Genomic DNA, 18,045 nt, shown 5'->3' on the forward strand with positions numbered 1-18,045 from the left:
AGGAGGATGATTGCCGTGCCGCTTCATTTTCGGGCTCGTCCTGGACCCTGGTTCAATAACGACGCCCAATCTCGACGTGTTTCATAGGTAGCCCTCTACCGAGATGACTGCTGCGTGGCATGGTATGACAGCAGCACATACTACCGCCGGCCCCTCACTTCACACTTCGTGTTCATTGTCGAAGCTTCGTGCTTCTACTCCCTTCCTTCCACCGACACCCGCGATGCCTACAAGGCTACGAACGTCTCTGTTGAGATACCGTACGCAACCATAGCTAGCATACAGCGCGCAATCAGACAGCGAGCTGCCGGCCTGATGGCGATGCCGCCTGGGCTGTGAATACCTTACAGCGTTCAACTTCCCATCAACACACAAGATAACACAACGGACATCCATCAGCTAACGGCCGGGTATGGAAACCGATCCTCTTCTTGAAACGTATCCCACACACCAAGAAAACGCCGTAACTCCTGTATATCCTGACAGTTTTGGGGTTGAAGGCAACAAAAGAAAGAGATGACACTCTAAAGAACCACTGGATACCGTGCAAGCTAGGCGTTAGCAACCCTAGTCTGTAACATCGGCCGGGATCGTGGGGTAGATGCTCATGTCGCATGGCAACGTGGTTCCATGATCGTGAACAGGAAAGAGCTCGTCAAAATATCGTAACCATGGCTCCGCCAGACATAGGAGAGATCGACAACATTCTGAGCGTCAAACTTTTCAACCGAAAAGATCGGCGCCCTGATCCTAATGCCGCTCACCATCGTTATTGAAAGAGAGAGACGACACATCGTAGTCATCGAGACCTTGGCTTTCACACAGCGACGTGTGGCTGTAACTGCTTGGAGAGCAATCCATGTGGTCCTGATCGCTTGTACGACCGGTTGACGTCGAGGTCTTTCGCAACACAGCAGGCTCAGCCGCCAGATCCGGATGGTGTTTGCGGTAGTGATTGAGCCGAGCATCCTGTCTATTGAAGGCCGATGTGCATCCATCAGCCTCGCACTGGTATCGCCTAACTTCGCCACGGTGCTTCAACCTAATGTGTCTGGCCAGATTTCCACTTGCGTAGAACCCACTATACACCGCACCGCACACTCTGAACGAGCAACGCCTCGTCCTGCCGCCCGGCACAGAACTCGTTACTGAAGGTGTGCGCTCGGTCGAAAGCGCGTGCTCATGGGCCTGGAGCTGATCATTCGAGACCAGGCTACGACTTGTCAGTCTCCCGTACGAGCTGTCCATACAAGTGGCACAACTTACCGAGTGGGAGGATTGGAGCCAGCCCGATTCACATTGTTGAGAGCACTGGGTGCGCAGATGATACCAGGTACTGGAGTATCTATCACTTGACCGCACCGCCAAGCATCGGGCTGTTGTCGTGCTGAAAATACATCGGATGCCTGAGGCGGGACGGTTGCAGTTTGATCCTGACCGAGAGCAAAGTCGATAGGCCAAGTGAGTGCCATGCTGGGTCCGCTAGGGTGACCGCTCTGATATTTCGGCACTTGCCTCATGGTGTGAACAAGGCTGGCGTCATAGCCAGGTGCTCTTCCGAGAACAGTGCTGATAGGGATGCTCTCCTGTCCATCTACCAATGGCTCATAACATCTACCGTTGGCGGTAGAATTTCCAGGATCATCGAGGAGATGTATTCCAGCATCGATACGAGTATCATACCACTGACCAATGGCCCGACCCACGTGGACGTTGACATCGTGTCCAGTGCTGTATTGTGCAACGTCCTGTGGGCCATGGTACTCTGTCTCAGACTCCCAAGGACCTGCCGATTGACTGAATTGTTCTCCGATTGCGACCATCTGGTCATTGTATCCGGCAGAGTGGAACATATCGTCGCTTACTGGCCTTGCCGTTGTGAGCAGAGCTGGGTTGGTCCCGTCACCCTGGAAAGCCTGCCGATAATACTGGTCTTGAAGGGGTTCCTCTGCTTGTTCATTGTATTGCGGAGTGTTGGAATGATTTGCGCCGATCTGAGGCGCTGTCGAGTACAACGGCGGTTGTTGGTACGAGGGCTGCGACTGGTCGTTCCACTGATTGTGTCCATACGGAAGAGGTCCTTGCGAGTAGCCTTGATGGTTTCCAAAGTCGGCACTCGTGCTTGGTTGTTGATCCATGTCCTCGTTGTGATGGACTTTGTGCAGTTCCTCCTCGCTAATTGCGATTTCGCTCAGACAGCCCTCGAGGGTCGGGACTATGCGCCTGTGGCCGAGATGGACAGACGTTTGGTGGAGAGATGATGTCGACTTTGGGTTCTTTGCGCGTGGTAGGCCGCAACAAGGGGTTTTGTTCTATCTGGTTCGTCCATTCAAGAGCTGGAGTTTGTTGTGTGGTCTTGGAAAAATCTTCTCGAAAAGACGAAGCTTTTGTGCTGGTGCGTTGGAGCTGAATAGGACGCTTCAAATAAGGCGACACAAGAAAACGATCGCGACAACAATCGAGAGAGTTCGATGGGTTTTGCCAAAAGAATGTTTAGGAAGAGTTGTGGAAACGTGGAGTGAAGGATAAAATATGTGCAAGAGAGCGAAGAGAAGGAAGAGAAGGGTAAGGTTTTATGGGTTGAGAGGTCGAATCTTACGGACAACGAGGTGACACAGGGACCCGTACCGGGGTGATGAGACAACGACCAGGACCAAAAACATCGAGGAGGTGAGCTTAACGACTTCGATGCCATCTCAGAGATCTGCAACATGGAAGCGGGCGGAGCGGCGGGTAGGGACAGCAAGACCCGCGCAGGGGCTTTCGCAACAGACACCGCGGCTCAACGCCCGCAGCATCAGCATTCACGCACTGTTACGAATTAGGCGCAATGGCGTGTGAAGCCTTCATACCTGTTTGCAAGAAGCCGGCGACGATATTCTCTCTATCAGCCTTGAACGGCACTTGTCAAGGATCTATTAAACCGGCATAGAGGCAGTGCTGGTTGGCGACATGCAAACCCGTTGCCAGGAAGGACCGCACAGATGCCGCAAGTAGGGCGAACGGCTGCGGCACAACAATGCCAAACCGTGCTCCAGTCAGACAGATCACCATGGCACGAAGAGCGGTGAGCTATCGCCAATATTGGCACACGAGGACATAGAGTGTTGTCCTGGACATCAGTAGTCGCTGTCCCAGAGAAGGACATGAGACAATCGCCATGCGCAGTATGGGACCGAGAATTTTACGGTCTGTCTGTATCAATTCAGACCAACGAGAGAACCAGGAGCATTACATTCTGTGCCACATACCTCGTAAGCTTCTTCTTCATCTGCTTAGCTTTACCATGATGAAAGAGCCGGTTGGTGAGTCACTGCTGCCCCTGAATGAAACAGAACGGACACAGCAATTTCGCTAGATGCAAGCACCTGGATTTGACCTGGCTGATCGCAGGCAGGTTTGGCGACGATGGCACAGCTGACAGCTCAATCGGCTCGGACTCGATCTGGCCGGAACTGATTGCTACGATTATTACCGTGCCGAGACAACAGCAGGACAACAACCCATCCGCCGGAGCCGTTACTAACGACTGGGCAAGCAAATCTACTGGTCAGAAATGGATGTCAAAAAGCGCGAGAGACGAGGGACCTTTGGCTACGCGGGAACGGGCGCCAGTTAACCTCTTTCCAGCCCACATATGTCAGAAAGGTGCTAGGTCCAGGGCTTCCGATATGCATTCTAACGCGCACCCCACGTTCTGAATCGTTGAAGCGCACGAAGATCTGGCTTGCAGACCGTGGGGGCAGTCGCCCAAGTGGACCGCAGGATTGTGCCGTCCAACTACATTGTATCCTGGATGTCTTGGTCCCAAGACGTGTAAAAGGCCTCTTCATGAGCAAGGCAGCTTCAATCCCACTCTGACAGCAATGTGGGGAGCTTGCGTTCGGTAAAGGTTCGCATCGCTGCGAAGCTGTTTGACGATACTTGTGCGCGTGTCACAATTTTCGACATCTCGATAGATCCCGGCTTTCATGCCTGGGCGGCCAACGGATCTCCTTTTTTGATGGGATTCTGGGCATCAAGCCACATCGACTATGCCTGCGCTCGCATCACCATAATGCACGTCTGGAACCCACTTTTTTTTCTTCAGGATTTACCAAAGCAAGCGCATCAGGCCAGCCGATGCACTATCAACAATCGCCCAGTTGTGTGCTGCCTTGGTACACCATTCAACTAAAAATAACGTCGGATTTCTCGGAGTTTGCGCCTTTCGATTTCCACCACTCGTAACGGAACAGTCAAAAGTACGGTTGCTAAAACCCACGATTCGCAACTCGATCCTATTGTATTCCCAACGACCCGGGCCTAGGCGATGCGTGTCTATGGTACAAACGACAGCCATAACGCTTGTTATACGACAAGGTAAATTGCATGTTAGCAAGCCCCCCTTGCAAAAAATCCTTCGGCAAAAATGCTGGCTAGCCCCGAGTAAATCTTCAGAAATCCTGGGTTCCTCTCCTTCCGGAAAAATACCTTCTGGTGTGGCTGCCAGTCGTCTGTTACTTGCGATCTGTCAGACAAGTCCTCTGTGCGATAATACGGCAATGAGCAGGGCAGTGCCCTATTTCGAGCCTTGCTGTGAAAGCTGTGTTTTTGTCAGAAGGTTACGCGGCCCGAACCGTACCGTTGCACACGATTGGCAAGCCAGCCTAGCATTTTGGACATCATAGATCTAAGTCATGGTCCTTCTTCACATCACACTTCGCTTTAGCGCCTTCGGCTACTGAAGCTCACCACTTTCGCGAAAAGCACGTGCCGTTGGCAGCATTAAGCAAGGTACGAAGGAGCTACCAGCTTCTCGAAGCTACACCCTGCAGGACACAGCATCCTAAGCACTGCTTCCCTGCAAGATTACCGATCCGTATCGCTTTCAGCATCGTCCTCATTCTGCGTACATGCAGATCACAATTTAGCTTGTCTACGTGGAAGCAGCGTCATCAGTCACAGTAACAGAAAGCGTCTATGCTTGTTTCAAAGGTGCGTTGGCCCTGTTTGCCTTCTATCTGGACGGCGTAAGATTGGACACAAGCAAAATCACCTGAGGAGATGGGTTTCCATCGGAGTTTTTTCTTCATACCGCATCCGCTTTTCACGGTCCAGGCCACCAGAGCCCAGACCCAGCAGGTCTCGGGGCTGGCAGGCACTCAACCTCGCGTCGTCTTGCCAGAAGATCGCGCAGCGTATTCTCCTCGAATCGAGCAACGTGCGACCGTATTTGGCTAAGCGTTTTCAAAAAAGACTAATCGGAACCCTGGTGCAGGAGACCCGCTGCTCAACTTTTAAACCCATGGCAGTAGTCACTGCACATCGCAGGGGTCGCTCAGGGGAGAAAGACTGCCCGTGGTGGAGACGAGACGCCCTTGGCCCTGCTGGGGTCAGGGTCATCTTCTGACCGAGCCCGCATAAAATTTGTGTTTTTCGCTTGGAGCACGTCATCAGGACACTGGATCGCAGATATTGATGGCAGATCAGGTTCTACTAGCGAATTCGTCGTTTAGGAACAGGAGCATGGCCTCACAGGTCTCGTCTCCGAAGGTCACCACAAGATACGCTTCGATGCTATTTTGAGGTCAGTCTTTGGAGTCGGTGTACAGAACACGCTGCTTTTGCCAGTGATTATCCTTCTTACGCTTCTAGTCTGACGCAGTGACATCACAGTGGTCATTCAAGAAAAGATCATGGAAAAGAATTCGTTGAATTAGTCATCGTTATAATATACACCTTTCCTTGCTATCTCAGATTGCGGAAAGGATCGAAAGTACTGGGAAAGTAAAAAGCGGTGTAAACACCGTGCAAGTTTCTGGCGACATCAATGCGCTCAAAGCCAGCTCGCCATACGGAGCCGCAATTAAAGAAGCGAAGAAGATAGACAACTGGGGAAGGAACATCAAGAAGTCCGAGACGCTTGCTGCTCGTCGACCAAGCCCAACATACGCGCGGACTTCTTCCTGGGCTGTGTGATGGTTGAGTTTGGATGAATTCGACGTTCATGATTGCGCAGAGCATCGCTTCGATTGTACGAATTCTTACAGATCCCGCAGTCGTGAGTTTTCTGGAGATAAGGTGCTTCCTTGCAGGTGTTGTTGACATGTCGCTTCATGTTTCCTGCTCCATACTGACCAGTGTACACCGCTTTGCAATGCTCGCACTGGACTGGAGGCCACTCCTTCTGGTTCGCAGAGCTGGCGTCCGCCTGTGAGACGTTGAGGCTCTCGTCCGTGTGGCGATTGCGAGCATAGGTACCGTCTTGGTCAGGGGAAGACTCGACGTAGCTGAGATGGGAAGTATACACAATTCCAACTTCAGCGTCCGGCATCGATCCATGTTCATCCAAACGAGTCCAGGTCGAGTCGCCTGCTAACTCCCAGGTGCCCAACAGTGCCTTGATTTTGCGGGCTGACTTGTCTTCGGGAGTGGAAGAAGAGGGTGCCACCAAGATGGCTTGCTGTGAGTCCGTGTGCAAAGTTGTAGGATTCATCTGCGAGTAGGAGGTATGGTTGGTGCGATCGAACTGCTGGAAAATGCTCTCAGACCATTCCACGTTCGGATTGAGGAGGTCAAGATCGTGACTACCCTGGACAACCATTGAGTCACCGACGTCAAAGAATACAGGGCTCTCTGGTATTCCATAACCCAGGGACTCAGGGAACTCGTGTCGATGCTGCGAAAGTGTGGCAACATCGTATGGCGATATGGTTCCTACGAGGGAACCACCATTCTGCTGACACAGAGAGGGATCACTGCCAGCCGCAGTTGGAGTGTTGGGCAATATTGGTGAAGACTTCTGAGAGACACTTTGTGGAGACAAGTCTGGAGGAGTTTGTGCACAGTTTCCGACTAAGACAGCAGAGCTAGGGCCTTGTCGAGCCAACGGCTGAGCGTTTCTCCAGATATAGGTGCTGTCGAGCTCGCATGGTGGCTCGAAGTCGTTCTTGAACCATTCAGGCTCAGCAGCCTGGTAGATCTCAACGTCGGATCCTGCCATTTCGGTCACCCTTCTGTGTACAATTTCTTGGCCGGCCAGCGTGGAGTCAATGTGACTCGTCTTTCGTTCTTCGGCTTCTCTTACGCTTCGTCTAGACGCGCAAGTGAGGTGAGAGATAAGTGTATCGAAGCGCTTCCGGAGCGCCTTGCGTCGCGAGCGTCGTGGTCTTTGGACAAAAGTGCCAGTCGACAAATCGACCGAGGATGTTGACTCTGCTTTCGTATCAAGTCGGGGGATCTCAGCTAGCGTCGTGGATCCAAACACCTCCCTGCTGGAAGACGTGATAAGTCTAGGCACAGTCAGCATGAGTACCTTCAGTATAGGAGCACGACAAGGGAGTACGAACTCACTCGACTCTCCAGTAGGGTTGCTGGTATTCGATCAGGAGTTTCATATTCGCTTCTTCTCGTGGGAAACCAGTCCAGATATATTGGCACCAGGTCGACGTGGCTATGAAGGACTTTTAAACAGCGCGGCCGTCGTAAGCACGACTCGGCGTCATGAAAGATGCACATCGCAAAAGTCCTGAGGGAGCATAGGGATAGCTCTGTAGGACTGCAGTCAATGCCACTTGAGCGTTGAACATCCACCAAACACATCGTGCCTATGCTTGGTAAAGCAGGGCCTGAGGTGCTATGAAACCCGATTTTGCCAAACTTCTGGGCTGGGCATCACCAGCTGGCACCAGGAATAAAAAGGCAATGTTGAAGAAGGCAAACGGATATCCCGGGAAGGAGGCCTGCATGGATAAGCATGTTCCTGCAGCGAAAGTCCCGTAGGCGCATCTTGATCAGGGCCCCTAATGCAAAGTGAGGCCGTATGTGACTTCTGTTGGGCCCATGTCGAGGACAGTGTGGAGTGCATACAGCGGCCTTGGGACGTTTGTGTTTCCACTGCCATCGGTTGGTGACAACGAAAAAAACATGGGTTGAACGGGACAAAACATGGGTTGAACGGGACAGGGGTCTGGCATTTGTTTATGCAGGAAGCCGTCGCTTGGGCTGGTAGCGAGACTGTGCAGCTTCGTGTATCGCTCTGATCACCACCTCGAGGACCTTGGCCCGTGCCGGCGCTCAGCTAATAGCGGTGTAGTCATGTTTCATGCCGTCCGGGGTTCATCAGATCGAATATCGATGAGGGCTCTGTGTAGTCGGCACGTGCCAAATGAACAAGGCAATCGTTCGATCCAGGCGATTTCAACACTAGCGTGAACGTAGGACTTCGGTGCGACATGTTGAGCATTCGACGAAACGGTTCGTGTATTCTTTGTAGAGTCCTGTCAAGGAATACGCGTTGGTTCTGTGCAGCGTTGACTCGAAGTCAACTAATCATAGGTAATGCGAACTTAGCGGAGTATCGAGATGCGAGCGGGTCGATTAGCAAGAGCAGGCCAAAAAGAGGAGTCTTCCTGACAACTAGGAGATGTGATTGATATAAGACAGTTGATACTGAGGTGCACAGCCTGGAAAAAAACTACACAATGAGTCTCCAATAGACTCAGCCCCATTATTCCTGCGTCGTGTTGGGGGCCAACGACAAGGCAGACCTGCTGATCCAAAGCTGGCTTAGCATCAAGACGTGCTACCATCGAATAGGGCGGCGGCTAGCCAGACCCTCATTGTACGTCTAATGACTTTACAGCTTGCCAATCTACGCACGACAAACTGATACAGATTGTGTGTCACGAACATGGAAGAGAAAACGAACGACCCGTCTGTATCGCTTCGTTCACTAGCGGGACAACGAAGCACCGCTGCCTTGGGCAGCAGCAGTTTTGACTCGGCTGAGGCTGATTCACAACCCAAACACTCAGCTACTGACGAGCGATAATCTTAGAAGCGCACAGTATAAGCTGAAGGACTAGACGAGTACTAATTCATGAACGAACTACCACCGAAGCTTCATTCCAATACGCCCGTCTCATCTACTCCGTCTACCTTTAGCAATCAGAAGGACTGAAGCACTGCACAATGAGGCGTTGGGGCCCTCACAGCTGCAAGATCACAAGCTCGTAAGATGAAATGAATCAGACGGTTGTTCTGGTAGCCAGAATTAGCTCCGCTAGGCGCATGGATATCTCCTTATCGTGTAAATTCTTTGCTGGTGGCCTGATGCAACCTCTAAAGCTGTCACGGTAAGGTCGTCATATGTGTTTTGACATGAGGCAATGATCGACCATGCCCGCAGGTTATTATCATGTGCATGAATTCCTTTGACTTTCTGTGTGAGCGGATCCATATTCGACTGAGGCTCTGAAGGTGTTGTCGCGTGTGCTGCGCAGACATGCATCTGGCCCTGCACGCGCTCTGTGTCGCACTCGTTCTTCCCTTGACGTTCGGCCGTTTTGGTATTTCGCCACATTACCTAGGTATAATGATGAGCAGATTTGATGCGTTGGCTGCTTGTATCTTTAAGGCAAAATGTGGAGATTGTCTTTGCTTTTGGCTCTGCAGTCCTGCAGTACTGCATGCACGATCCAGCCACCCTTGTCGGTGTGTCGTCATACGTTAGCCCAGATCATCAATTTCCACATGTCCCGCAGCATGCGTCTTGCCCAAGACCACAAAAAAGGTAAAGCGTACATATTCTCAGAAGTCCTTCGCCACTATTATTGACGCGTGAGCCAACTGGATACATCGGAAGCGACTTGTAAATCGCAAATCGCAGGAGTATTAGACTGCGTTACATTCGTCCAATCGTTCGACTCGACGTGTTTCGACACTTCGGGACCGGGGGCCTGCATGTGTCCTGCTCAGCCACGAGAGAGGATGAGTTGTGTCAGATGAAGTCTGCCTTGCCCTTCCGACTGATACGCAGAACCACACTAGGCGAGAAAAAAGCTCAAAACTGCCAGTAAAGAGCCATTGGACACAACGTCGATTGGTTACTCCACAAAAATAACAATGTTGTGACAATCTGCCCCCCATGCACCGTTTCGCAATACATATGGCCACGTGTCAAGAACGATGAAGTAGGGAGGTATCTAGGCGAGTTCAGAGGTTCGTTGACTGTACTTGTTCGTCAAGACTACTAGAAGTTTCAGAGGCACTTACGCTTTCCAGTTCTCCAAATCTCCGAGATGCATATAGAGCAAGACTATATAAACCTCTACTAAGATTTTTGCAGCTTAAATATCCACTTCACTAGTAATGTTGACAACACATCTACACCAATTGCTCAAAGTAATCTATCCAGCCCGCTCAATGTCTGAACATAGTATGATGCTATTCAATAACAGCGAAAGAAAGCTTCTGTACACTCCAAAAACTAGTTCTGGCATATACTAAATAGCTGCAAAGAATGGATTGGCGCCGGATAGAATTATCAGTGCTTGGCACTACGTTGAAAGTAAGGAGGATGAGCAAAGTGGAAACGCGCGTACATGCAATCTTGTTCACAGTGCACGATCCGCCAGACGTCTTTGTGAAGAATCGGGCAGGACGCTCTCATCGTGTATCTAGATCTTGTCCTTGCATATTGACTAGCGGGACTTACCTTTAGACGTGTCATTTGTGTTCAAACTTGGGTTGTCACAAGTTGCAGTGTTTACGTGTATGTCAGATAAGAGTCATGTATGCGTTTGTAGTTCAGGGCCAGTCACCCCATCCACAGGCTGATAGTTCTTTTTCGCAAGATTGGCGGCACTCTGATAGGTTGGCAAAGCGAGGTGTTTGCCACGCTTGCATGTGGCCCCACTGCAGCCTCGACGCCTCACATACTCTGCAGTGTGCCCGAAGTATCCACTGGAGAGACTACGAGTTCTGGATTTTGTAGGGTTTAATGTGTTTGTTAGAGTGGCAATTGCTACTTTTCGGAGAGCCCGATGTATCACGCAACTGAACGCGATTTGTTGGGGCTGTGCTGAAAGTTCGCCTTCGCTGTACGGATTAACGGACGACGGTGTATGTCTCTTATGGCTTCCATGAACATCTTTCTAATATTAACAATCATTGATGTCACTCCCATGCCCTTAACAGTGCATCGGTAGCCCTTTACTTTGCCACGCTGTATTGCCTTCCTCGGCCCATAAAGGCAAATGCATCACCTAGGATGCATTATGAGAATGGTAACAGCAAAGAAAAAGCGAATTTGGTGATTTCGGCTCGCAAGATAGCTTCAGTGTCTGCTCCTCGACTGCCTGCATGGCTAGTCTGTAAGTTGTTGGTAATGGCTGGCCTCTCAGAAGGCAGACGAGCAATAAACTGAACAATAAGATAAGCGAAGAGCATATGAACCAGTAAGCATGAGCATTGCCACTAAACTAGGTGGGACAGGTGCCAGCGCTGTAGTGACTAATAGGCAGCGATGCGCGAGTATATAAAGTTGTTGTCCTCCTCGTCCCCCTGACGTGTGGGCATCTCAACACCTACAAACCAAACAAGTCAGCAGATACAAAGAACACAGTTCGAAGGATATGAACACACCAATAGAGGTCGAAACCTTTTCTTCGTTCACGCGGTTGTTGATGGTGCTATCATGGCGGCTTTGCAAACGTTACGAAGGGTGTAACCGTTCCATCAGTCCCGCTCGCAGTCCCCCGACCCTCAGCCGGCATTGGTGTCGATGTTCCACAGCTTGAAGCCATTCAGACTGGAACCAGCCAGCTCATGTCTCCTCCACCTTGTGAGAAGGCTTGACATGTGGCGTCGCACACCAACCCCTCCTTAGTGCCCCAGCCTTTGTGCTTTTGTTTGATCGCCAACCGGTATTGGCGATCATCGAAATGAGGCGACGGCTGATCGTCATCCAACTACGGACACCAGGCTACATACGGCATGGACCGGCGATGCCAACATGCGCCGTTGCTGATGGGTAGGGTAAACATGGTGGCCCTTGCCGTTGCGAAGCTTGGACCGGGCCGTCGCTACCAAAAGAGCTAACTCGCCGGACCTTCTCCGACGACGTCGTTGCCAGCTCTCCTTGCTCTTAACTCGACGCACACTTCTGCAGTTGAGTAGGTGCGTAGAATGGCTAGACGCAAGCACGACATCTCATACCCTCATCGACACGAGTCCCGATACCAGGCATGCCCCGACACTTATCGCCCCAACTTCTCAATCTTTTCCGAACACGTCTTGACTCTATCATCATCATCAACGTATGAAATACCGGAACGCCGAATCCTACATAAGATATTGGAGTGTTTCTTTGTGCTGAAAAAGATGGCCAAGGGAATCGTAGGTATCAAGAGGACTTATAAGCGGGGTGTGTTGACGAAACAACAATGGCTAGGAAAGAAATCGGCTGTGTATACACGATAGGAAGGCAGGGCTGCAAGAATGCAAGAAAAAAAGAGCAAGGAAGAAAGAGCAAGGAAGAAAGAGCGAGGAAGAAAGAGCAAGGAAGAAAGAGCGAGGAAGAAAGAGCGAGGAAGAAAGAGCGAGGAAGAAAGAGCGAGGAAGAAAGAGCGAGGAAGAAAGAGCGAGGAAGAAAGAGCAAAGAAGCAATAGCAAGGTATAACATACAGTGACAGACAAACTCGGAACCATCACTTCCAGAGCTTCAAGGTTGAGGTCGACATTGGTGCTGACCGGTTGGATAAAGGTGTTGTAAATGAACAGTCTCTGCGACGCTCATACACGGAGCAGAACCTAGCGGGACTTTCAAGGTGTGTGCCTCCTGTCGCAATGCTTTTTGAGTGCATCTTGCCTCTTATAAATTTTATAGCAGCCTCTTACTTTGCAAGGAAACTCTCTTCGGTTGTGCACGGATCGAAGATGGCGGGAAAGGTTACCTCGGCCGAACTGACCGGTGAATTGGGTCTCGCAGCCTTCGACGCGGCATGCCATAGGCGTCCATGTAACAGAAGAAGTGGTGCTAACATCGGAAGGGCCTGGTGAAGCTCGTTTGCGTCGGTGCGCGGTGTTTCTGGGCGTGACCAAGCGTTCACTGCGCGACCTAGTTCCTAAAGTCAGCACTCATTTGCCCACTTGTACAGCTGCACTCACCTCATCAATTCAGTACCAGCGCCGCTATTGATGTCAAGGCGGTCGAGCATGGTATCGAAGTGCTCTCGGGTGTAAGGATCATCAGACCTAGGCTCATACAAGCCTCCAGAGCCATGTCGGTATGAGGATCGGCGGCGCCGAATTGTGTGCGGCGTGGCAGATTGGCGGGGGTACAAGGCCATCCCACCAGAGTCTGTTGGGTTCACATCTGGGGCCCAAGAGCTATTTGTACTCGCCTCATGTACAATGTCAGTCACCATCGACCCGTCATGATCTGGTTCACCGAGCGACGTCTCGCCTGTTGAATGACTGTTCAGCCTATCGAGGTAGGGGCCCTCATTGTAGACTCCGTGCGGCATGGTCTGCTCGATCGCTGCGGTATGAGACCAAGGCACGGTAGAAGGTCGTCTTGTTGGTGCGAATGGGACGCCTCTCAATTCTGTCGGCATCTGCACGGAAGCAGGCAAGGTTGGTTTATCTTCCATCATCTGATCAATCGACGAATGCGGACCGAGGGATGGTGTGGACCCCAAGAATTGTTCTTGTGGATACTGAAACGAGTTGTAGGTCTCGATGCTGTCCGCGGGTTGCAAATGGGGTAGGTCGCTACTTCCCAGATCTGAGAAGATATTTTTGGAGTACACTGCGGCCCCCTGTTGTCTTTCACTCTGAGGCTGGTCGTAGTTTTCGCCCGTGAGCGTCAAGCGACGAGAGTCGATACATCCGTCCGAGGTGTTGGGCCAAACTTGCGACTCGTTTAAACCGTGCGGGTTGGCCTGAAAGCTGAGGTCGTTCATAGCCTCGACTGGGGCAAAGCTATTCGCTGAGTATGGTGGGCCAACTGGTGTATAGGCTCCGCCTGTACCAAAGGTGACCTTGGACACATGCTCTCGGAAGCCTTGTGGAGCTGCACCCCAGTAGACCTCGGCGCTTGGTTCAGAGTGCTGGAGACTATACGCATGTGCAGTAGTGTTTACCTCGGTCTGATCGACCTCGTTCACTTCGAACGACGGTTCAACTTGGCTGCAGCCTTCCGTTTGCATGGTTTCGTATGGAGTTTGGTCTGAAGACATCATGTTTGTGTTACACTCGACATGCTCTTTGAAGGGTTTGTCGCCATGGCAGTGGGTAGTGTTGGGATAAAGCCACCAGTTATCCATTCTTGCTTCGTCTTGCTACGTTCGGGCGGTGGCGGTCGAGGGAGCAAACTTCGGTGGTCTTGACAGTATTGGTTTTGGTTGCGAGCGTTGCAGAGGAGCCAAAGGTTGATGAACACTCCCTAGACGAGGCGGCGTTGATGCCACACGCAAGACTGAGACTGAGGACACAGCGACTCCCTATCGATGGAAAGTACGATAAAGGCCTGTTCGTGGTCAGCTCAGGGGTTCAGGTTGCGAGTGTTGTCTGTTCTGTGTGAGCTAGGTCGACGCACACTGAGGGTTGACTGCGCTGGTCACGCACCGTGATCAACATGCAAGGCCACGCCAAGCGATGGTGTCAAGCCTCACTCAAGAAGCAGTAGCCGGCGCCCGGCTGAGACTAGCTGACTACGGTTGAGACGGTAAAGCGGAGACGGGTGGCTTTTACACGAGGCTGTTCGCTGCGTTCGTACGGGTTCCTTAGCTGAAGACGCTGAGGATGAAAAGAGAAGGGAGTACGGGGAAGAGAGCAGCTCTGCGACAGCTGCTGGAGAGAGGAAGATGCGTCGAGCACCTCAAGGTGATGGTTTTAAGGACTCTGGACCACGAGAGTCCTCCAATTTCGACCATTCAGATGCCTGTGTACGGAGCCCAAGCCGCAAGCAAACCACGTATCTTGCGGGATCATCATCACGCTCTCAGCGAGGCGGAGTAGACCCACATAACTGTCACGAACGATGTCGACCCAACGGTTGGTCTGCGCTTCTGTTATACGCCCCGCGAGTAGCAGTTGGGGGAGCGCGACACTCGGTGCCATGACCGATTACCCCGGGCATTCACAGCCACGTTATACCCGTAACCGCAAGACGGAGCCCTCGCCCTTGGATACATTTGCAACACGGGGTGTATTTTGAGCTAATGCCTGGGGGCGACAAAGATGCCATAATGTATCAAAGTAGCAGAAGGGAGGCGTCGTATTTAGGTCGGCTGCGGCTGTGTGTACTATCCGGTATGAAGCTCCTCTAGGCTGGCAGTACATATCAGAGCAAGCTTCAGCCACAGGGAGTCGATTGAACAAAATGACGTCGGGAAACGTTGGTCAGGCCGTAAGACTTGCAAATCAGTGCGAAACGCAACGAAACGAAACCCCAGCAGAGCCTGTACAGCGGCACTCATGCTTAAGGATAGCTGTCGAACATCCAGCCGACCTCCCATCAGCCACATGCACGAATCTATTGTTTGGGATGCCGCTTGTACTGCATGCTCCGCTTCAACCTGCAAGCATATGCAGGCCGTACATTTCTAGCATGATCCGGGACCCGGGTATGCATATCGTCTACTTCAGAGGCAGTTCTGGAGCGATCTCCAGATGGGAAGCTCCACCAATTAGTTGTCCTTTGTTCCGAGCCCACTCTGCATCAATACCCGGTGGCCGATATGTAGACCCACAGAACACCAAGGTCAACGGCGCATCAAAAGTCGGCCGACTTACGCCGTACCACAGCCGTTCAATGGTTCAAGGCTTATACTTTGTGCAGCTGCCGCACTGTGCAGCATCTGCAGGAGCGCGAATGGGCGAGGGTACGGAGGCCGACCGCATGGCAACGCATGTCTACTTGCCAAACTTGTCAGTGTAACAGACTGTTGATTTTCCGCCTGCTTCTAACCGAAGTTCAGAGGCTGGCGGCAGGGTGACCCAGCCAATCAATGCGGTGTAGCCGCAACAAAATCGCGCTTGTACCCATCTGGGGCATTTAGACGATGCTGTGGAGCAGGTGTAGGCCCGCTCTACTCAATGTGGAGTCGAAAAAGATTACGGGCCGAGCATTTACAGCCACGAGTTGCGAAGGCGCGTGTCCCAATATTCTCCACATGTTTTCCTGTCAGCCACGCAAGGTCTGGACTGTCTTGGCTAGAGTTAAGAGCCGAAGGCTTTATCGGCACAGCCGTAGAACGCCAAACTCCACAACGCTTTCCCTTTTCCATGGTCTCGTAGACTGCTTCGGGAATATTCACGGTGGCAGTGTCGTTCTCAGAATGACGAATCGCTGCCTGCCGAGAACCAGTACCAAAAGATACCGGACGCATCGGATCTAACCGCAGCTAGAAGCTGGTTCCCGGTTCCTTATTCACCGAGCTGGCAGTGAGATTAGACCCATCCTGTATCTGTCAAGTCGGGCAGTCTATTTGAAAGGATTGCGTCTCGTCTAAGAGACATTCAAAATAGGGATAGTCATGTTGGACCAAAAGATGGAGGGTAGAGCATCGACCACTGATTAGAACTCGGCTCCAACATCTATAAGCTTAAATGCACCGAGAATGCGAGAAACTAGCTGAGACCGCCACTTGCGACGATCTTACCTTAACTTCAAGACGTCGACAGCACTACCTTGGGAGGTGCCTGAAGATTACATTGAATCGATATCTATATGCTATTTCAGCTGAGTGGTGATATCTCTCTTTCGGAGTGCCCGATTCCATTAAGCTTAGAGATGAAAGATTGCAGGCTTGTAGTGGCTGGATTAAACAACGTCATCAGCAGGCGATAAACTAGTGGAAGTGTAACAATGTGGTATGAATGGAAAACAATACCTGGGTGACTTCCAGCGATGTACGTGAGAGTTTCGTCGCGTTGTTGATAACTGCACGTCAGATTAGTAACCCAGGATGTCCCTTTCCGCTACCATGCTTATCAACTGGAGGACCCTGTGTTACTCATCTACTTGCCTGAAGAGAGCCAGACAATGTGGTCACTGGCTACGGATGTTCTCCTTACAGCGGCCGACGATTCATTGGTCATGGAGACATGAGGCAAGGAAGAGTCATGAAGCTTCGAGAAAGCACCTCAAAATTGAAGAGGATTAGTGAGAATGTAAGGTTCTCCTACGCTAACGTACGGAAAATGTCGCCACTATCAGGCGGCTAGGTAAAAATGACGAGCTATAGGTAGGGACACATTCCTGCTCCTTTCCTGATCAACCTAAGAGCGACACCACTGCTACTCAAGCAAGAGCGACACTACTGCTACTCAAGCACTTCAACTGTCAGTAAATCTTTTCACACACATCAGTAAGAGTTTCTATACCTTTGTCGCGTTTTTTTCCTTTCCTCGTCGTCTTCTGACTGCTCAGCTCTGGTCTGAGGTCACCATGTCAGCTTCCCACCTGCAGGCCACAACATCCACCTAGACGGCCGCTTCCTTCTCTCCATTGCTTGAACATCTAATCCAGATGAGGAAAGCACGGTTTCTAAGCAGTCGCCTATAACCAGCACGGCGGAGCGTGTCGCACGGTTCACCCCACGCTGACGTTCTGAAGGCGACTTCCTTCTCAACCTCAGTCCTGGAGTGCAACGCACAAAGTGAAGCAATATGATCAACGAGGATCATCACACCATTAAAAGCTATTCCAAAAGCATAATAAAGCCATCCACATATGGCAAGACTGCAGATGCGAGGAAACAAGGTTTGACGTTCCACGTGGGACTGAGGATTGTTTAAACGAAGAGGACTGTGCGTCCCGGTCCTGGCCAGCTCAATTCAGACGACGGCTTCACTTCGCTACAGCTTCTCCAACAGACATGAGTTTCTCATGACGAAATCGGACGAAAACCCATCTTCCATCGCCTTTAGCTCCGTGCGGATCGGACACCGTGCTGCGGCTATGGTTGACTGCTGCCTCGAGCGTCAAACGACCCCACCACGATACGCGTAGTCCGTCCAACGTATACCTACAACGCCAACATAAGAGACATGAGAAAAGATCTTGGTTCATATTCTAGATGGACAATGTGAAAGAGGGTGTCGTGACATGGCTCCTGAGACCAGGAAGAAAGACAAGGGACATGTACAAGCAAATGGGGGCGACTGAACATGAGGAAAGTACAGCTGTTTGATATGCGATGACACAGACCTGGATAGGTGTTGTCCACGATCGGATCACTAAAATAGACCATAAGCCTCTGCTCGAGATGA

General features: G+C 51.3%; 3 protein-coding genes across 3 annotated transcripts; all 3 read right to left on the reverse strand.

Moving 5' to 3' along the window:
* Positions 1-750: 750 nt before the first annotated feature.
* On the reverse strand, positions 751-2,138 carry EKO05_0001691 (uncharacterized protein; the record flags this gene model as incomplete). Its single annotated transcript, XM_038937448.1, has 2 exons — positions 751-1,213; positions 1,267-2,138. 2 exons carry the CDS (start codon positions 2,136-2,138, stop codon positions 751-753), a joined length of 1,335 nt encoding a protein of 444 aa, XP_038802445.1.
* A 3,749-nt stretch (positions 2,139-5,887) lies between these two features.
* Positions 5,888-7,379, reverse strand: EKO05_0001692 (uncharacterized protein; the record flags this gene model as incomplete). The annotated part of the gene is made up of 2 exons (XM_038937200.2): positions 5,888-7,274; positions 7,336-7,379. The coding sequence occupies 2 exons, from the start codon at positions 7,377-7,379 to the stop codon at positions 5,888-5,890; spliced, it is 1,431 nt and encodes a 476-aa protein (XP_038802446.2).
* Positions 7,380-12,929: 5,550 nt separating this feature from the next.
* On the reverse strand, positions 12,930-14,009 carry EKO05_0001693 (uncharacterized protein; the record flags this gene model as incomplete). The annotated part of the gene is made up of 1 exon (XM_059635733.1): positions 12,930-14,009. One exon carries the CDS (start codon positions 14,007-14,009, stop codon positions 12,930-12,932), a length of 1,080 nt encoding a protein of 359 aa, XP_059491716.1.
* Between the last annotated feature and the right edge of the window lie 4,036 nt (positions 14,010-18,045).

This window comes from Ascochyta rabiei, chromosome 2 (genome assembly GCF_004011695.2).
Source record: "Ascochyta rabiei chromosome 2, complete sequence".
NCBI classification, from domain to species: domain Eukaryota; kingdom Fungi; phylum Ascomycota; class Dothideomycetes; order Pleosporales; family Didymellaceae; genus Ascochyta; species Ascochyta rabiei.